The sequence below is a fragment of the Leguminivora glycinivorella genome, chromosome 8 (assembly GCF_023078275.1).
Source record: "Leguminivora glycinivorella isolate SPB_JAAS2020 chromosome 8, LegGlyc_1.1, whole genome shotgun sequence".
Taxonomy (NCBI): Eukaryota; Metazoa; Arthropoda; class Insecta; order Lepidoptera; family Tortricidae; genus Leguminivora; species Leguminivora glycinivorella.
The window spans coordinates 1,973,041-1,995,416 of NC_062978.1; the positions used below are offsets into that span (position 1 = coordinate 1,973,041).

At 36.7% G+C, this 22,376-nt stretch overlaps 2 protein-coding genes across 2 annotated transcripts; both read left to right on the plus strand.

Annotated features, from left to right (window-relative positions):
* Positions 1–1,532: 1,532 nt before the first annotated feature.
* On the plus strand, positions 1,533–5,019 carry LOC125229038. Its single transcript, XM_048133803.1, has 6 exons — positions 1,533–1,680; positions 2,198–2,219; positions 2,554–2,709; positions 3,999–4,090; positions 4,122–4,137; positions 4,816–5,019. Exons 1-6 carry the CDS (start codon positions 1,627–1,629, stop codon positions 4,839–4,841), a joined length of 366 nt encoding a protein of 121 aa, XP_047989760.1. The 5' UTR covers positions 1,533–1,626; the 3' UTR covers positions 4,842–5,019.
* Positions 5,020–13,550: 8,531 nt separating this feature from the next.
* LOC125229064 lies at positions 13,551–16,537 on the plus strand. The gene is made up of 5 exons (XM_048133841.1): positions 13,551–13,690; positions 14,338–14,365; positions 14,792–14,974; positions 15,617–15,733; positions 16,366–16,537. Exons 1-5 carry the CDS (start codon positions 13,640–13,642, stop codon positions 16,395–16,397), a joined length of 411 nt encoding a protein of 136 aa, XP_047989798.1. The 5' UTR covers positions 13,551–13,639; the 3' UTR covers positions 16,398–16,537.
* Positions 16,538–22,376: the final 5,839 nt, after the last annotated feature.

The following is a 22,376-nucleotide window of genomic DNA, read 5'->3' on the forward strand; positions in this document are numbered from 1 at the left end:
AACAAATTTCATTGTGGCGTAGGCGAGAGGCTGGCAACCTGTCACTGCAATGTCACAATTTCGTTTTCTTTCAACCCCTTATTTGCCAAGAGTGCCACTGAAACTTGAGTGGTTTCATGTGCTCTGCCTACCTCTTCGTGGGATGCAGGCGTGATTGTATGTATGTATGTATGTATGTAAATTTCATTCATATCCCTTCTATTCTACATAACCTCGAACCGAAAAACAACTACGGTATGTACAGTCATCTGCAATAATATGTGATACAACTTCCTTTTAAACATATTTAAAATATTTTAAGCGGGTTACTCACGTATTAAAGTCGATATAACGCTCGACATGATTCGATCCATTTCCGAGGATCTTTCTCAAAGAGTAGCGACTCTGCCTTTACTCGTCGAGCGTTATACCGACTTTAATACGTGGGTTCAACTATAGAATCCCGCTTAAACACTCGGCGTTAAAATTTTAAATTAAATAAATAAATAATTAATAAATATTAGGGACACCTTACACAGATCAACTTAGACCCAAACTAAGCAAAGCTTGTACTAATGGATGCTACGACGATCGACGTTCTTAAATAGATAAATACATACTTATATACCTACATAGAAAAAATCCATGACCCAGGAACAAATATTTGCCCTTACTAGGATTCGCTCATCACACAAATAAATGCCCTTACTAGGATTCGAACCCAGGGCCGAGGCTTAGCAGGCAGGGTCACTACCGACTGAGCCAGACCGGTCGTCGTCTGACAAGATCTTATTTGTACAGTCAAGGTAAAAAATACATGAGTAAGGCTGCCAGAGCTCAACGAGGGTGCGGTGTGCTGGCGACGGAAGGACCTACGGAACTAATTTGTTCCGTCTATTGTCCTTTGAGTCATCGGCAACCCGAACCCTCCTTAGAACTTTTACACTCCTTTTTGCTGTGTACTTAACACAGCAAAAAGGAGTGTACAAGTTTCTAATGGGTTGGCAACGGGCATGTTTGCCACGACGTAGTTTAAAAAAAATGTCCTGAGTCGACGCAGCATAAAGTCACACCTCGGACACTGGCGATCAAATATATGAAAGAGGCGCGTTCCTAGCACAGTCTTATCGTGTAGATGTGAACGCGTACTATGCTTGTATGAGTGAAATATGACAGGTCAACTTTTCGCGTTTTTGACAGGCGGTAATTGTGAGATAACCGAGAGGGGGTTAGCGGCACTTTCAGCGGGGAGCGGGAGTGGCCATACTGTACGATAGTCCTCTTTATTATACTGTGATAAAGTGCATAACCGACCGCTCCGCTCCAAGCGTCCTCTCAGGCCTCACATTTACTCGTAGCTACATCGTGGGTACATCGCTGTGCTTTTTGTATGTCAATGACGTGCTTAGTTCAGTGACTATTATCCCAAGTTTTCAGAAGAATTCTTTACAGCTGACAGCGCTCACAATAGCCATCACTCACACGTCGCTCTATTCACTGCCTAATCAGAACAATTCCTACTTGAAACTGTCAGAATTTACATACATTACTAGCTTAACTTTAGCATGTATAAAAAGGTAGCGAAATTGTGAATTTAGTACTAGTTTGGTCTTACATTCAGTCGCTCAGTATTGGAAATAACTCAAGATGATGAAGATTACTCTTTGCTCGCTTGTCGTCCTGTCTGTCGTGGCACAGATTGTAAGTATTTTTGTGAAAACATAATTGTACTTACTAACAGAACCAAATCAACTCTTGTAATTTTATTTCTGTTAATTTCATTGGTGTTATAAGTTTGACGTGTCTGTCTGTCTGTCTGTGTGTGTGTGTCTGTCTGTGGCATCGTAGCTCCCTAACGGATGAACCGATTTAGATTTAGAAAATCGGTCTACTTTGTCGCGGTCGGGGTTTTTTTCAAAAGTTTAATTTTGTGGTTAGGTTATTATTTTAAATGTAACAAAGCAAAATGTTATTTTTATTTAAAAAAAATTTAAACTGTTTATTTCAGTCGTAATAGAATTTTTACAAACAAAACTCTTAATCTATTATTATTTAGATTCTAATTGAGTTAGGTCTAATTGAGATCATGCATTACATTACAGTTTCAAAGTTAGTATTATAATAATATACTTACATTTTAACTACATTTATGTCAATTCAGAGATTAGGTATTATTTATAGGTATTTATGCAATTCTTAATATAGTTGTATTTTTCAGTGCGCCATCCCAGCGGGTGCAGGTATGTAATTTTCTCTTTTTTCTGGTTCAGAAGTCAGAAGTGTCCAAAACACCATCCCCCATTAGTAAATATTTGGCTTTGGTAGCCCTGTCTGTCCGTCTGCGTACCCCTCTGTCTGTTCGTCTGTCTGTCATATTGCTCAATATTTCGAAAACTACTTAACTAATCGACTTGAAAATTAAAATCTCATATTATTATGAACTACTAGCCAGATTAGGTACATCTGAGAAATGTAGGTAATAGTACAAAGAAGACAGTGCTAAATACAGGAAAATCAGTAGTTTTCAAGAACACCGCCCATACGCTTCATAAAATAATTCTATTTTTAATATAGATCCCGAAAAAGAAATCAAGGGGGCCGTAAACCAAGTGGCAGGCGCGGCTGAGGGCGTGAAGAATGATGCCACGAAAGAAGCGGAAAACGCTGTCAAGCAGGGACAAGACCAACGGAACCCGACGCCCAACGCTGATGGCGCCAAACATGGTCCAGGTAAGCTGTTCCTTCACTGAGAGAAAAAACAAACAGATTTCATGTTCGTTCAACAAGTTTTTTGGTTAAAATAGCGCCTACGTGCTCTTTGGTTCAAACAACAAGCTACTTATCATTTGAATCGGCAATATATTTGAATCAACAAGTCGATTTTATAAAAACAACCTGACACATATTGTTTTAAACATACGTTTGGCTGATTCAAACGGATAAACTGCAACAAGTCGAACTTGTTAAATTCACAATGCAAATTTCTCTCAGTGTTGTATTACAGAGGCAGAGGCTGCCTTTCTCTTATATGTGAGAGAGGGATAGCAATAGCAAGGACGTGATAATACAGGACAGACAAAGCCCATACGTACGACAAAAAAGCGTACCCCTGAAATGTATGGGCCTTTTAGGCTTAAAACTAGATGGGGCTGTTTCGCAGCCTGGAAGTGGCCAAAATCATATTTTCCCCAAAATATTTTTGTGTGTTTTTATAATTTATAAAAAGAAATGACATGCTTCTTTATTTTTATATCATGATATTACGTTAATACACATTTAAAAAAAACTATAGGCATCATCAGTTATGATAGTATTTAATAGGTGGCGCTAAAAAATCGAGGTACGATTTTAGCAGGAAGATTGTAAATCCTAATATATACCTAAATTATTCTTGGCAATAGTTACCGGCCACAAATTGCAGTGAAAATATGTAAAATAGCACTTGTAAACAATGTGGAAGGAATAGACGGGATAGGAAAACCGAAAGGCGTATCGTATCCACTGTGCAAGAGATGATATGAAGCGTAATCAATGATGAGATGACGGGTGAGAGAGGAATGGAAGAGGAAGACTGCGCCGACCCCAAATGAATGGGAAAGGGGCAAACGAATGATAATTGTATTCAATGTTTGTTTTTAACCCCCGACGCAAAAACGACAGGGTGTTATAAGTTTGACGTGTCTGTCTGTCTGTGTGTCTGTCTGTCTGTGTGTGTCTGTCTGTGGCATCGTAGCTCCCGAACGGATGAACCGATTTAGATTTAGTTTTTTTTTTCTGAAAGCTGAGTTAGTCAGGAGTGTTCTTAGCCATGTTTCATGAAAATCGGTCTACTATGTCGCGGTCGGGGGTTTTTTCATTGCAAAACATTTTTGGTCGTAAAATAAAATGTTTACTACCAGAGACCAGAGACCGGAATTGCGACATTCTTCGTGACTTACCTACGGCATTTGTGATGACACAAAAATACGATCTCTGCTTATGCTATTTAGTTATAACTTACTAACAATTTTTGTCAACAGGTTGTCATAAACACGGTGCTGGTAAGGAGCGTCCTCTTCCGAACATAATGAAAGTGCCCGAAAAAATTGCCGAACGAGTCGCAGACACGGCAGACACAGGAAAAAAAATTACATTTTTTATTTGTTAAAGTACTGAGAGGTAAACCACATCAGATAATATTTTATTTGAACAGCCCTTAATAATGTGCAATAAAGTTTAATAGTTATTTGTTATACAAGGGGGCAAAGTTGTATTTTAACGCCGAGTGTGGAATTGAAAAACGAGCAAGTGAAAGGATTCTATAGTTGAACCACGAGCGAAGCGAGTGGTTCGAGAATAGAATCCTGAACTTGCGAGTTTTTTAACACACGAGAAGTAAAATACATTTGCACCCGAGTGTAACACAAAACTTTTCCCCTCACTATAGCGAGGAAACTAAAGAAATGCGTTTATCAGTGGTTCCAGTAGTTCCACACGTGGTAAATCATTTGTATTACTAGATTCACATACTTTTATCAGTTTTAAAGCAATTAATTTGACTTTATTCAAGGTCAAATTACTTTACCCACTAGTGGATAAAATGCGTTTTTGCCCACTGGTATTAAAGGACAAAACACGTGTTTCCGAGCTAGTGAGGGGAAAATAAATAAATAACAGGCTCCCAGATATACTTTATCTTAGAAATCTACTAAATTGTGGTTTACTAAACCGATTAACTGTCAAAGGTCGCACTGAAACTAAAGTTTAATTTGCTCTAGAAATAACCCTTTTGAAAATACAGCAGTGACTTTATAAATGTATGTGTAGAATTGTCTCATAAGATTTATTCTTTTTCAGATATATTCGGGTTTTTCAACGTGTAAGAAATATATCGGCATACAGAGAACTCATCCATCACCGACACCCGAGACTTACTAGCAAATCTGCATGGTATCCAGCACTAATCGGCTTCTGTCAAAAACATATTGGAAACGAAAATTGTTTGAAACTACTATACCTAGCTTCACATTAGGTATAATTAAAGTATCTTATTATAATGCATTTGGCTGTTTTTTTTTTCTTCCCAGATTATTTTTTACGCTCGTGAATTTTACTTGAACATTGAATCCGGAGTCCCGAATTTCTTTAAAAATTACAAAATATTATATTTAATAATAATAATTCAGCGTAATACCGATACCGATCCAGAATGCTACCCCTGTTCCAGGCACTCGATCCATCCACCACCGTATCATATTAGCGAAGAGTCTCGACCAACATCTTAAGAGACTCTCGCTAGGTGGCTGGATCAAGGGCCAGATGCAGAAGGCGGTGATCTTGGACACGGCGCGGATAGTCCGACGGTTCCTCTCTCTGCAGCCCTAACCACCGGCAGCTTGGACCCTGCCCTGCCCCGCTGCTGGCGGCACCCTTGGTTAGGTTTTTTATAATGTGTTTATTATAATTTGTAAGTGGTTTTTTATTTTACTTTTATAATCATATTATAAAATAGCCTAGCCTAAGTGTTACGCCTGAGAGGTACAGGCCTGTGCCCAGCAGTGGCAATAACAAAATACATCGAATATTGCTACAGTGGGATTTAAGAATGTTACAAATTCTGCAAAATGAGCCAGGGTCTTAGGAGGTTAAAGTTATAATTATACCAAACTAGCTTTTGCCCGCGGCTTTGCTCGCGTTAGAAAGAGACAAAAAGCAGCCTATGTCACTCTCCATCCCTTCAACTATCTCCATTTAAAATACCACGTCAATTCGTCGCTCCGTTTTGCCGTGAAAGACGGACAAACAAACAGACACCCACACTTTTCCATTTATAATATTAGTATGGATACATTTTAATGATATACACTAATACCACAGTATAATAAAGAGTACTATCGTACAGTATGGCCACTCCCGCTCCCCGCTGAAAGTGCCCCCCCGCTCTCAGTCATCTCACAGCTACCGCCTGTCAAAAACGCGAACAGTCGACCTGTCATATCTCACTCATACATCAAGCATGGTACGCCTCTCTTTCATATACCTATTTGATCGCCAGTGTCCGAGATGTGCCAATACAATAATCAATATGCATGACCAGTAGGCCTAGCACATGATGGCCGCGGGAGTATGTCGCCGCGAGATAGATGACACGTCTTTGTCTAATTGTATTGATGACATAAGGACAGTGTAATGGTATTGGGGGACCTAAAATACCATGCTGAAGGCTTTAGAGAATTAAATAAATTAGATTGATTAAGGTGTAGATGAATCTAAGGAGTCTGAGCTACTATATGGGGTAGTTGTAAGGAAAGGCACATGGCGATTTATAAAATTGAAATATATTATCGCAAATTTATTAAGGTATAGGGCGTTCCTATCAAAGAAATCTATAAGGCATTCGTTATATAAAATGAAATCAAAAATCTATGAATGCGAACTTGAATACAATACAGAAATACGTACTTGAGGAAAACAGTTTAGGCCTTTATCACTTGAAATATTTATATAAATTATAAGACAAAAGTGTATACAATACAAGTCAAGCCCATACCTTTGCGGGGACAATATATTAAATCAATGGCTCATGAAGTAAGGGAAAACCCGCTAAAACCCTTACTTCGCCTTATTAATGTAACGTCTACATACAATGTCTACATAACGTCTATAATTATGCTCTATTTAATACAACAATACAATAATTCATTAGGAATTGTAATAACAGAATTTCCAAGACAGTTTACTCTAAACACAGTTTGAGTTATAATAAATGCACATGTTGTTTAATCTGTAGGATATAACAATATAATATCGGTCGTCTCGTTTCAATCCTTTACGAAATGTATTTAGGTAAATTAGATATCTCAGGAACTCGAATCCTGGTTTCAACAAATATATATGGAATCTATTTAACATAGTGGCGAGGCTCGAACTCGCACTAATATTCATCAATAAAATGTCATACAAGATATGTAACACAAAGTGGAAGAAACATTATACAGTTACTTTAAAATACTTATTAACCATTACGAGGTTATAGAATTTGTCCCAACAATAAATCCAGATTATAACGCAAGAATTGAACTTGCCTTGCACTTGAACAAAGATAATTAAAATATGTTGTGTTACTTAAAATACAACTTGAGACGCTGTTTGGATAAAAGAGGTACTTAGCTCGTTTATCGCCGAATCCGGAACCACTGGCTTTATTCTCTACTATTACTACTCAATTAATCTTTAACAATTAATACAATTATATATGATCAGGGAACACATTTTAACAAAGCTGGAAAGACTTGGGTCTCCCTTCGAGTCTAAAATCAGAGTGTCCTCAACTCCCGGCCTTCATCCTAACTGGAGTCCCTGCAACCCCAACTTATTTCTAGTTACGCTAATATCAACTTTATTAACAATGATATAAGGATTTCGTCGCTACAATTATCCAATTGCGCCCACGCTTTCTCTATGGGATCTTATCCCTTCCAAGGCTCTGATTTGTGCGCTGTCTCGCTCTCTCTTACTGCAGCGGTGCACGTTGTCTCGTTCGGCGTGGTCGGGTCTTCATAGGAACCCCCCGCTGTCACTTTTGCAACGAAGGGTACGGTCATGGTCAAATGCCTCGACACATGGGCTCCAGATGTCCTGGAAACAGTTTACCAAGGAGAGTAGACTTTGTATGGAATAATACACCATATTAGAGTATAATTACGTTATAGGTTTGGCGTACTGTGCATTGTGCGATAGCGGTTTTTCTGTTGTTCCAGTAAACTCATAAATAAATCTTATAATGGGTTTTGTTTTTAAAATTCTATAGAATATCTTTTAACTAAAACATTGGGTAATCCGAGAATGGGAAACTGCCTGCTTTCTATTTTTATTGCCGCCCTTTTTTTTCGGCTAGCCATTTTAGATTTATTACTTTTAACCGATGGCAATTTTAATCACCTATTTATAACTACTTAGTAAAGCACGTATTCACGTATGTGGAATACGGGTTGCCATCTCACGCCCCTCTCTGGTTAGTCGAACAAAATTACCCTGTCTTCCACGTAACCTATATAACATGAATACGAGAACTTGGAAAAAATGTAAACTCCTTTTATTTATATCTTAATAATTATCGATGGAATCTGGCGTTACTTTGTGCACGTCCACGATGCTCAAATCTAGAAAACTACTTTATTAATCCGCGAAAAGGTAGCGCGCTTGTCAATCAATGCTATCCTGCTACTCATGTCTTTGTCCCAATGGTTACAAAACGGAAGGTAGCTTTAAACAAGTTAATTATGCTTCTTTCTTCTCTAACAAAACCACACTATGAGACTTGTAATGGCCAATAAACCAATAACAATTATATCTTAGCACCGGCGCCTATACTTCTGAAGGAACTACCTGACGTTTGGGCACGGATAATAAAATAATAATGAATTTAATATTTTAAAATATAACAATTTTTATAGTATCTTATTGTTTGCATTTAGACCGTTACAATTACTGCCTCTAACGATTAACCATATGTCTCTTTGCACAAACGACATCCTATCTTAGAGCGTTATTTGGTAGTGCTAATGAAATTTAATTAATTTTGTATCTTGTAAAATCGCTGTCAATAGATATTGTCAACAATGTAAACAAACCATTATATAAAATATCAATATTTTAGCACAATTTTATTATTTTAAAGGTTGAGGATCATAATGTGATATGAATTGATTAAATAACACATGGATTTAGCCAGTATCAGATGAGTTAGAATGGAAGTTAAAGACATTTTGACTACAAGGTTTGTTTACGTTGTTCACAAGTTCTATCGACGGCGACTTTATTTCAAGCTTTATGCGTTTTCATGAAATTATCTATAGTTCACGTTAACCGAGTAGACTGCAGTTTGTGTTAACAAGATCTCTTGACTCATACATCACCATACAATCTTCGTAATCTACACATCGTCGCCTTCTCAAGACACTAATAAGTTACAATCACACATCTCCTTTCACAACCACGCATTACCCTGGCCAGGGATTTTCCAAACAAAGTTCACACATAAGACCTCTAGTTTATTGATTACAATTTACAATCAACTTTCAATAATACTTGATAGCTTGTAGTAGATTATTACATATGTAAATAACACCTATGTTGTCGTCAAGAGATCTCGCATCTCAAATTACACTGATCAAAATAATTTTGTGTCATATAATTTATATTGTGGCATAATAAATGTCTATTTTCTATTTAGAGACATTTATTTACATCATTTGTTGAGTATAGCTGTCATAAAATAAAACCCTTTGTCATCTCTGTTCTTTAGGGTATTTAGATAGTATTATGATAGTGATGCCAGCTAAATGAAAATTCACTTTAACCTTTGTTAATAAGTGATGCAATTGAACTTTTGTTATGAAATAATGATTTGAACAGACAATGGCCTGACCATACGTCGTGTAATGGTATTACGGCCCTATTTAGTAAAGTTTGGACAGACAAATACCTCAGCCACACACCTCAGAGTCACTTCCTCATGGACAGAGCCTGATCTACTATAAAACGCGTTCGTCTGAGACGAGAGAATTAATTCTCGGGTCACACTGCGTCCAGCGTGAGCGGAGGCGTAGAAACAGTCCTTCCTAAGCGTAAGTGAGATGTACTACTCAGGGCAGCCCTGAGGTGCCAAAGCTTCTAAAACTGATCCCGTCTGCTACCCACGTAGAGTCTGAGTTACTCGAAACGTGAGGCTACGTATCAAAGTATCGTAGGGGGGGTTAGCGAATGCGCAAGCGCATGGTAGGACATTCATTTGTAATGATTTGGTGTCAGATGTTAAACGGTATACCTTTGACACTACTTGTGAGTGATCACTGCGGCTAACCCCGGCGCCTCAGTTCAAGTGAAGTCAGGTTATTCTACGCAAGTCATATAACAGAGGTGTGACCTGGCAATCAATCTCGTCCCTAGGCCCTCGATTGCAGTATCTAGTTGACTCATGAGCCCCGTCACAAATGCCTTGACCGATAAAATTTCATAGATAGGCTTGATGAAAGAAATTAATAATATCAGAATTTGTGGTACATTTATTTAAAATGTTTTTATACCTGATTAAGTTTTGGGGTAATTGATTTTATACAATCTTTGATTACTTTAAGATTGTCATAAATTGCTATTAGTTTCCAATACATATTTAGGTGCATTCCTGTTTTAATTTTTCTCTGTGAATACTCCGAGTACCATTAACAAAATACATAGTATTGCATATCGCGATATTGTCCATTTAATTCGCATAAATTTTACACCTTGAATTTAAATATGAAGACCCAACTTTTGTGTTATGTATGATTGAGACGTATAAACAAAACAAAAAAAATAGAGGAATTTAAACCATGCGAAACAGCTGTTGTGTGTTGATTTCTTTTCGCCCTTTCGAATGTTATAATTATAGAATCATTACAAACTGCGACAGCAAAGAACTTTAATTTACATCGAGATTTATTTAGTAATAAAACAGCTTCTAACCCATATGTATAAATAGTAAGAGATGTCTATCTATAACTCCTTTTATCAGTAAAACCCTTCGTGACAGAAACCATGGACCGACCAGGTAGCATCGATTCAGTCCCAAATTACCCAAACAACAACAAACCAAAAATAAATTGGATAAAATTAATCAGACATCGGTAAGTTAAGGTCAACCCAAAAGACGTTGTCGAGACCGTCCACAGTCGGCTATACAGCGGCGTCGTGTCTTGCCTCTAGACGCGTCAAAACTGCCACAATTCACACCAGTCTTTTCCTAGGATCGGTCTTAGTCGCCTATTAAAGCCAGGTATGTTAGGTATACTGAAACTATCCTGCAACAAAATACCTTTTGTCTGTCCAACCAATAACTGCAAGATTTATGTACTTTTTCTTTTCAAGTCTTTTCATAAAATAATTGCAAATTCAAATTTAAAATGCAAAACATGGTATACCTCTTGGAATTTCTGGTTGTAAAACATTACAGCAAACTACATACACAAATATTGTTAAAACTGCTAATCATTATAGCACTTTATACAGCAACTTAACACCCCTCTCAGACTCTTCATAGGTAATCGAAGTGATCGTCATAAGTATTAAGTTTATAAAATTTAAGGTTTCCTACGTTGTGTTTAGTTTTTAAAAGTTAGAAGTTCTTTTTCTAGTTGTGTCTTTTTATAAATGATTTTAGACACAAGCACTAGATCCTGCGTCACGAGCGCCACGTGTAATGGTATTGGGGGACCTAAAATACCATGCTGAAGGCTTTAGAGAATTAAATAAATTAGATTGATTAAGGTGTAGATGAATCTAAGGAGTCTGAGCTACTATATGGGGTAGTTGTAAGGAAAGGCACATGGCGATTTATAAAATTGAAATATATTATCGCAAATTTATTAAGGTATAGGGCGTTCCTATCAAAGAAATCTATAAGGCATTCGTTATATAAAATGAAATCAAAAATCTATGAATGCGAACTTGAATACAATACAGAAATACGTACTTGAGGAAAACAGTTTAGGCCTTTATCACTTGAAATATTTATATAAATTATAAGACAAAAGTGTATACAATACAAGTCAAGCCCATACCTTTGCGGGGACAATATATTAAATCAATGGCTCATGAAGTAAGGGAAAACCCGCTAAAACCCTTACTTCGCCTTATTAATGTAACGTCTACATACAATGTCTACATAACGTCTATAATTATGCTCTATTTAATACAACAATACAATAATTCATTAGGAATTGTAATAACAGAATTTCCAAGACAGTTTACTCTAAACACAGTTTGAGTTATAATAAATGCACATGTTGTTTAATCTGTAGGATATAACAATATAATATCGGTCGTCTCGTTTCAATCCTTTACGAAATGTATTTAGGTAAATTAGATATCTCAGGAACTCGAATCCTGGTTTCAACAAATATATATGGAATCTATTTAACATAGTGGCGAGGCTCGAACTCGCACTAATATTCATCAATAAAATGTCATACAAGATATGTAACACAAAGTGGAAGAAACATTATACAGTTACTTTAAAATACTTATTAACCATTACGAGGTTATAGAATTTGTCCCAACAATAAATCCAGATTATAACGCAAGAATTGAACTTGCCTTGCACTTGAACAAAGATAATTAAAATATGTTGTGTTACTTAAAATACAACTTGAGACGCTGTTTGGATAAAAGAGGTACTTAGCTCGTTTATCGCCGAATCCGGAACCACTGGCTTTATTCTCTACTATTACTACTCAATTAATCTTTAACAATTAATACAATTATATATGATCAGGGAACACATTTTAACAAAGCTGGAAAGACTTGGGTCTCCCTTCGAGTCTAAAATCAGAGTGTCCTCAACTCCCGGCCTTCATCCTAACTGGAGTCCCTGCAACCCCAACTTATTTCTAGTTACGCTAATATCAACTTTATTAACAATGATATAAGGATTTCGTCGCTACAATTATCCAATTGCGCCCACGCTTTCTCTATGGGATCTTATCCCTTCCAAGGCTCTGATTTGTGCGCTGTCTCGCTCTCTCTTACTGCAGCGGTGCACGTTGTCTCGTTCGGCGTGGTCGGGTCTTCATAGGAACCCCCCGCTGTCACTTTTGCAACGAAGGGTACGGTCATGGTCAAATGCCTCGACACATGGGCTCCAGATGTCCTGGAAACAGTTTACCAAGGAGAGTAGACTTTGTATGGAATAATACACCATATTAGAGTATAATTACGTTATAGGTTTGGCGTACTGTGCATTGTGCGATAGCGGTTTTTCTGTTGTTCCAGTAAACTCATAAATAAATCTTATAATGGGTTTTGTTTTTAAAATTCTATAGAATATCTTTTAACTAAAACATTGGGTAATCCGAGAATGGGAAACTGCCTGCTTTCTATTTTTATTGCCGCCCTTTTTTTTCGGCTAGCCATTTTAGATTTATAATACGGGTTGCCATCTCAACAGGTAGTCTATCTCGCGGCGACATACTCCCGCGGCCATCATGTGCTAGGCCTGCTGGTTCCTCCTTCGCCGTTCCATCACCGGACAACCAAGCACGGGGAGCGGTTTCACCCTTACGTTGTCGACCTACCTTTCATTCGCACGAAGAGGTTTGCCTCTTCTTTCCTAATGCGAACTGCTAAGGAATGAAACATGCTCCCCTCATCTGTATTCCCGGGAGAATACAATCTAGGAGAATTCAAGTCAAGAGTGAATAGGCTATTACTGAACCAGTGAGCTACAACCTCGGCCTTGTCGTCACTTTCCATCAGGTGCGACTAAGGTCAATCACTAGCCAGTTTATAATAACAAAAAAAAATAACCTAATGGTTTACCGTCAATTAGTTCAGACGGTTTTAACTATAAAACTCCCGTGAGACTCATACATATTTAAAAATATTTTAAGCGGGTTACTCACGTATTAAGTCGATATAGCTGTGTTTCAGTTTCGATCGAAATGCCAGGTAGCGTTAACGATTTTTTAAATAGTTCAGACACACGATCATGGCTAGCCAACCTTATCGAACCGTTTAGTAAAACAGTAACTGTGCGCAATGTTATTTGTACAAGTGGCAATACCATCTTGTTGTTTCCTTTAATTTCGGAATTTAGTCTTCGATCAAGAACAGCCAAATTTGGTCGACTGCTCTCTACGGCATCATGAGAATAATATTTTGTGTTTTAATCGTTGGTCTTCTGGTAGCACATATTGTAAGTGTTTATTTCAATATTGCAAAAATTTATTTTATTTTATTTAGGTTTCCATTTTATGATTGTAATCCAGTGACGTATATGATTATATGGCATACGAGAAATAAATAATTTCAATATTTTTGTCAAAAAGTTCTATTTGTCTGTAATTTTAGAAGTTCATATTTAGTTTATGATCTGCAATGAAAATAACAGATGAAGAACTAAGAAGACGAAGACGATTATGGAACGAAGTAGGTAGCTATAGTTTGTCAAGGCATTTCCGTCAGTAGACAAGACCGGTCAAGTGCGAGTCCGACTCGCGAACGAAGGGTTCCGTACCACTATCTAAAAACGGCATTCAAATCTTGTGTGTTGTATGGGAGCCCCATATGAATATTTATTTTATCAGGCAACATACGGACAGACAGACACACGGACGGGCAGCAGAGTCTTAGTAATAGGATCAAGTTTTTATCTTTGGGTACGGACGTAACATTAAGGGGCATATTTTACCTAGTCAAAATATCAAACCAAAATTGTGAATCAACCAATTTTTTCGCAATTTAAGTCAAGTGATTATTTTCTCATGGTAAAATAATCACTTGAAGAAATCTAGAACTTTGCTCTCGTGGACAAATAACTATTGTTTGCCTTTTTATTTACAGTGTGCGAGGCCAGAGGACAAACCGAAAGGTTAGTAAAAGCTTCCTCCATTTATTAATGACTAGCTTTTACCCGCGGCTTCGCTCGAGTTAGAAAGAGACTAAAAGTAGCCTATGTCACTCTCCATCCCTTCAACTATCTCCAACTCGTCGCTCCGTTTTGCCGTGAAAGACGGACAAACAAACAGACACACACACTTTCCCATTTATAATATTAGTATGGATTAGTTTAAATAAAAACGATCGGTCGATAAAAATGTTGGCGGTTGGAAAGTCGAAGGCAACAAAATAATTAAAGATGTGAGACTATAATCAAAAGAAAAAAAATAAGTAAATGATTACTTTAGTTTAACTTCGCATTTAAAATTACCTATCAGGCATAATATAAACAATTACTATAGGGCAGTAACCATAGCAATAAATCTCTATGATATATTCAATACATTTAAACCTACAGATGCAGCTGATAAAGCCAAAGGCGCCGCAAAGGATGGTAAAAAAGCTGCCGATGACGCCAAAAAAGATGCTAAAAAGGACGCTGACGATGCTAAAAAAGATGCCGCAGACGCTCTAAAAGATGCAGAAAAGGCCGTCAAGAAACATAAACCTACGCCTCCAGATGACGACGACGACGAGGACGGTAATAGGCGCCTGATTTTGCAATAGTATGTAGTAGTTACAACATCACAAGGGAGCAAAATGGCTGGGGTGTACATTGAACGAAGCATACTATTAAACGAAGCATAGCTCGATTCTAAAATATAATCCTCAGTGGGTAAAGTAATTTGACGTAATGAATTTTTAATAAAGATGATTTACCACCTGTGGAACTACTGGAAGCAGTGAAAAACGCATTTTTAGTCGCAATACTTTTGACCCGCGAAAATTTATAAGTTATTTGATTTACAAGGGAGCAAAGTTGTTGTTTAACCGCACGTGCCAATATCAATATGGAATCTTGAGCGTTGCGAGGGTTTCAAGGCAAGAGGGTTTGCCAAAGAGTGAAACACAAAATTTTTCATCACACTAACATGAACAAAATACTAACTATAAAACATGAAACGAAATAAAATCCATCAATTTATTCAATATTTATGATTCAAAATCATCATTTATAGGTAAAATCTATCTGCTAAGTGGGCAGTCATTAAGTTAAAATTTGTATGAAATTACATTGCACTCTTGTGGATAAAATGCAATTTTTCTATCTGTTTACGAATAGCAAATAGAGCCTCTAACTGTTGGTGTGGTGAAAAGGAATAAATTAATTAATGAATTTCAGAGCCTACTACCACGCCTCGGCCACATAGACATCATAGGCATAAACACCATGGCATTGCCGAAGTTCCCATTAAGATTGCCAAGACAATCGTCGATGAAGCATTTGAAATAGCGGACGGTAAGTTTTAGACACACACACAATCATAAACTAGGCATAGCATATGAAACCTAGAGAAACGCATTATGGTTGGCATGGTGGATGGAGGACGGGGAAGTGGCCATCCACCGACCGCTGGGTGGACAGCGTTAAGAAGGCCTTTTTTTTTTGACGGAGTGGGAATGCTGTTGCGCACGCTGTGTGGGACTCACCGTTGCTTTCCCTTCTCCTGGCGAGAAGGGGAGAAACGGCCCTACCCACTAAACCCAGCGTTAAGAAGGCCTGCCAGGGATTAACACAGGCGCCTATTATGAGGACTGCAGAAGACCGTGCGGAGTGGAGGGCTTTGGTGCGAAAAATAACGACCTCATGTGGTCGCGACCCTCAGCCATGAGGAACCGAGGAAGAAGAGCATATGAAACTATTCAAATTTCATTACTTAGACTTTTATTGTGACTAGCTTTCTCCAGTGGCTTCGCCGATTATCGCCATCTAGTTTTCTCATACACACTTTGGACCCCCATTTCACCCCCTTAGGAGGTGAATTTTGAAAAATCCTTTCTTAGTGCTCCTCTACACCTTACAAGGAATCTACGTGCCAAATTTGGAATCTCTACATATTTTAAACAAAATTTTTACCTGTCTCGTTGCAGGTTTCGCCGACGCCATTCCCTTTTTTGGGTGAACGAAATATCGAAGAAGTGTAACATTGGACAAAATACATTATCTCATTGTAAATGATCCTAAGCAAAGTATCATAATTATGATTTCAATGTTACTTGAACATTACAACAATAACTGAAATTAAATACTACTTCAAAAAAATCGATTGAATTTTATTAATACGTTAAATCCCAATAAGTCCAGGTTATCCTTTGAAAAGACAGATGACAGTCGCTTTCGTAAATCTAGTGGGTATGCCAAATCTTGGCGTTAGTTGTCAAAGCGAATCCCAGACTGCATGCGTAAGGCACTGGTCCCACCACGAGCTAGTAAGCTATGAGCTATCGGCTACAAAAACGAACAAAAGATAAGCCACTCCCGTACTGGGCGAGTAACTATAAACATCGCCGTGTCTCTTTTATTTACGCGGGAGTGATTATCTTTTGTTCGTTTTTATAGCCGATAGCTCATAGCTTACCAGCTCGCTGTGGGACCAGTGCCTTAAGCAAGTAGAATTTCTTGAAAAAAAATTGGCATTTTAATGCTAGTTAGACAGGATCGGGCTTGGTCAGAGCCGTTTGATGGCTTGCCAAGTTATTTTCAGGTCTTTAGTATTGAGCTAAGACCCAATAAAACATTTTCTGATCTTAAATTTGTATTAGGAAAATACTTAAAGCTCTACATTTCATAGCAAAATTATAGTATACATACATATCCACATTTTTTCATAAAAGTTTAATAATTTGTGCTTTTTTATCACAATTTCAACATACATACACCTTGCAACTTCACGCGTGTTTTAATTTGGGGTCCTTGGAAGAATCTTAAGACAATATTAAACGATAGGTATATGCTCCCTTCAAAACATATTCTTACATTCCTCCAAGGAACCCAACCCACAAATAAAACTTTGCATGACCCTTTCTTTTTTAGGAAATTATTTTTGTATTATTTGACTGATCTATACATATAAATAAAATTCTTAATTTTAATTGATCAGCGACCAAATCGCAATTACTAAAGTCAAACGATAACAGCCTGTCAGCGCCATGTCAACACCCCGAGTTAAACCCTGACCAGAAAGAAATATTTGACTATTGTCAAGACAGCACAGAATATAAAACAGTACAAGTACAGAAGGCTCACTCTTTTGATGTTTACAAAATGCCGCCATTCTAAATTCTTACCTACGGACCGCACGCGAGCAGCCGACATTGAACTCTATTGCGCCACGCGAAGGTCGTCACCACTGACTGGGCCGCGAAATCGCGGGCCCCGGCATGTACTTGTAGCGCGGCGATAGAATCGCGGAGTGTGTCGCCCCTGGTGACAGTTCAGTATAGTATGAAGAAAATAGTTCTAATGAAATTCCGCAAGATGGCGCGTAGTCATATATATCTGGTCAGGCTTTATCAGGCTTTACACAAAAAGTTAACCTAGTAATTTCATAAATTCCTAGGGAAAAAGCGTTTTCTATAACTACCGCTACGCGTGCGTGCAATAGGCTAGTTTCCTACTAGTCAAATCAGCTTTTTTTATGAACTGTCAAAACGATTTGCTAGGAATTACTATGAAATACAGAGGAGTGACGTCACGGTCAATTCATTTACTTTATATCTTTCTTTTGACTTGTTAAATAGAAGTTATGTTTAAAAATAACTACTGTCCATATTTTTCTTCTAATTATGTGGTGCTTTATTTCGTGCACTGCATAAAATATTTTATTTTAAGTATAGGAAACTAGCCTATTGCACTCTTACTGACCAAGTGTGATAAAAAGGTTACCTATGTAGCTTTTATATTATTTAAGGGCCACTTGCACCATTAACTCAAGGTTAGTGGGCTGTCAACTGTCAAATCCCATATAAAATTGTGGGTTAACCCAACCTCAGGTTAACCCTCCATTTTCGGTGATGCAAATGAACCTAACAATATTTTTGTGTTTGAACATTTCGTCCCCAACTTTTGAATTTTTTTGCAAACAAAAGGTAAGTTGCGTAAGTAACTACGTCAAATTTACTTACCTGTTAGAAATGAATAGATTTAGGGCTGGTTTTTCAATCGCCAGATAAATAATATCTGTCAGATAAATGTTAGCTGTCATTGTCATTTATACGTGTGATGAAAAGGATAGTGATAACTTTATCTGATAGATATATTTATCTGGCGATTGAAAAACCGGCCCTTAATGATAAAAACATAATTCGCGTAACATATTATGACGGTAACTAAATTTCGATTATTCAATGAATCATACCAGTTGTGTAAACAGATATATAAGGTCCTAATTTATTAGTTGCAGATATTTTAACACATGATACTTTACATTAAAATAATTAACTTTAAATATAAATTAAGAAATCTTTTCATGTAACTTTTTTGATTTAATTTTCCTAACAAAAAAATTAATTATAATTTCGTCTAAAAAAAATCATCATATGCATTATCACATGTCACAATAACACTGTCTGTCATGTCAACAATTGTTTGTTGTAAATGTCGTAAAGGTTCGGCGGGAAAACTGCACATGTCATTGGGCCTGTCGAGTTAAAACTTGTCAAATAAAATCTACCCATATCTTTAAAAAGAAGCATGAACAAAAGAAAACATTTATTATCATAAAAAATTACAAAAATTGTTGGAAATGGCGACCCTCTCTATCAATACACAATTTTCAAACAACACAATCCAACGGAAAATAACATGACATTGACAATCAAGTATTTAATTTATCGACGTGAAGTGGCCAGTTACAGTTAAGTGGTACGTAAAAGAGGTACTAGAATCTGTTCAATGAGTTTTCATCTTCAAATTACCCCATTACACACACAAACACCCTTCACTCACACTACCTCAATTTACTGTGAAAGGTCAGTGACCCTTAATTTTTTTCAAGAGTGTTATTTTGAGTTTGTAGTCAACTACTGACCTCCTTTGAGAAATTAAAACTGTAAAAAAGGTAGCATACAAGAAGACAGAGAAAAAATACGCGTCATCTAGCTTTCCTTCTCTGTCCATGTCTCATGTGACTTTAATTTACCTAAATATGTAGATAACGTTCCTTACTCAGTTGATTGTTTACCTAGGTGTATTTCAAATTACTTTGCACTTCATTTTGCGTTACTTTTCTATACTTAGATTAAAAATCGTCAGCCTGCCTATCCCCGCAAACATTTTTCAAAGACGTCTGTGAAGGCCGATACCTCCAGGCAAACAATTATGGTCGCGTGCTAAATGATAAAACATCAGCCCTATCGCTTTATTTGTAAGTGCGATAGGGACGGCCCGATGTTTTATCATTTATCGCGCGACCATGATTGCCCTGCAGGTCTTCAGAGGCCTGAGCTGTGCATTACGTATATGCGGGTTGTATTAAAGACTATCAGATATTTTCTTTATTCTTTTTGGTCGTTAGGTTTTTTTATCATTTAGTTTATACAAAAATAAAGAATGTGTATAAAATAAAAACCTAATGAATAGAGTACAGCTAGCAGCAGTCAAGTCAGAGACCCAAAGGAAGACAGGGAATATCGACGCATATCTTATCATATCCAATACCGCCATCGCTATCTGCATCAGACTCTTGATCTTACCCAATGTCCTAGTCTTTTCTCTTAATTTCAGTTTCTTGAGTTGAAAATGTTGAAACTCATACTTAGCATTAAATAAAACACAAATACATATAAAAATCACAGTATAATTTTAAATTATGGCTTAGGCCCTGTACCAGTTGCAGTCGCCACGTCTGTAAAGCCACTTGTAGTTTCTTTTAAATGGCTAAATACCTAGATGTTATGTCATAAACATCTGTGACGTGCCTGAAAATTAAAAAACATCGCTCAGAGATAAGGTTCAAATTAGCATGGCAAAAAATACAACAGTGCAGTCAAAATACCATCAAAATACGAAAAAGCAAATATCAATGTCGCCGTATTTCAGGCAATAAGGGCTGTTTTCTCAAATATGAAAAAATCTCAAAAGCAGAATTTTATTAAGATTTTCTAGGAAAATTATTTTGAACTTGATAGGTAGAACAATTTATAAAAGTTTTACAGAAAAAAATTCTGAACTAAGTTTGTAACTATATGAAAAGCATTTTTTTATCTCAGATTGCATATTTTAGTATCGTAACGATTTTTCTTTCAAATAAAAAGAGAATTATTAGAAAAGGTTCACGGTGTCTGCCGTAAACTGGGGTTACATTGACCAATCTGGGAATTTAAACTTCTCTAGCTTCTACATTTAATGGGTATTTTTACCCATATTTACCCATATTTTGGTTAGAGAAGTATAAATTCCATAATTGGTCAATGTAACGTAACAAAGAAAGAAAAAAATGGGACCATCAACTTTTTTAGTCTTTTCCTGCTAAAAATCTAGAAAGGTAACAAAATAATGTACGCAAAAAAACGACGTTATCAAACTTAAACTGACATTGGGGTTACTTTGATACCTTATGTATTTTTTTAATGGTAATCGAATGTAATCCCTTACAAAAGTATTTTATTTCAAGAAAAGATAAAAAACGGTTCGCAGAGTCAAATATTACAACTCTTTAACACTATTTTGGGGTTACTTTGATTAAAAATAAAAATTACCATCTTCGAAAAACCAACTTTATTTGCAATTGTTTCAATATTTATCACAAGAAGAGATCAAATTATCAGTCTCAACAAGTACCGTGACATAATCAGACAATAATCAACTATGTGTCATTATGGTCAATGTTACCCCATGCAAGTGATCAAAGACACCCCACATAGTAAATAATTAGTAAGGACTGTATCGTTAAGTATAAGGACAAAACAAACCTCGTCTAAATGTTGACATGTGCATAATTTTGTATTATTATGTTCCGAGAGTATGATCTTAAGGTATTGGTAAGTACTATTTGATATAAGAAGGTCTGATATTTTTTTTATTTTAGGGACTTAATTTATGGTACTTTTATTAAGGTCTAGCAAATAAATTTCGGACAACCCCTATCTGGCTTAATTTGAGAATATTTCAATGACTCTTTGTACGATTTCAACAAACAAAGGTTAATATGCTGCCAAAATATATTCTTTAAGAGTCCTCTTCATGGTTTTTCCGATTGGGTACTTGTAGAATAAATGCGGCGAATTTATATAATTTAAAAAAACGCAATTTTGAGCAACGTTCCGGATTGCCGTAAATTTTTGATGCTAGCAGGATGAGAGAAACAGATAAAAAAATTTGCCATAGGCCAAAGTCTAATTGACATTCATGGTGTTTGAACAGTGCTTAAACCAGATCGATATAAACAATGTATGATAGTCAAATTCGACATCAAAGTCGGAGTTAGAGTAAGCACCATGCCACATTCTCTAAATGGCCGCCTTACACAGATCCTGGAACTATCTTTTTTTAAAATAACAGTGGCTAGACTATGTCCAGATATTCTGCTTTGTGGATCATGTGTCGTTGAGGTTCGCACCATACAATTTTTTTTCTCAATCGTATCGTCTTTTACGCACTTTGTGAATTTTCTAGTAGCATTTGTCCGGAATCGTAATTGGTACTCGGGAGGATTAAGTCAATACTTTCGAAACCATATGCTTTACGTCGAGTTTCTAGGACAAAATGTGTACCTTATTATGTGCCTTATTAAGCCCATGGCCCATGGCTTGTTATAAGAAAAAAATATAATAGCAAATAAATACGGCTACTCAAAGTTGTCTTCATACTTAACGATACAGTCTTTAATAAATGCCTAGTTTGACTTTATGATACAACACTCAATACAATGGTATAGCTAAACACATGTCTGGCAAGCTAATATTCACTGTGAACCTTTTACTTTAATACCCACTACGTTAGTTTAGAAGTTATTTAAACATGAAAAATAGCAATAAACTATGCTTATATTTTGACACGTTATCCGCATTGCCCACGACCATACTTACTTGTTCACTGCGTCAGAGCACCATATAACTATAAAGGTTGGTTTAGGGTTATCATATGTCTAGATTTCGATAAA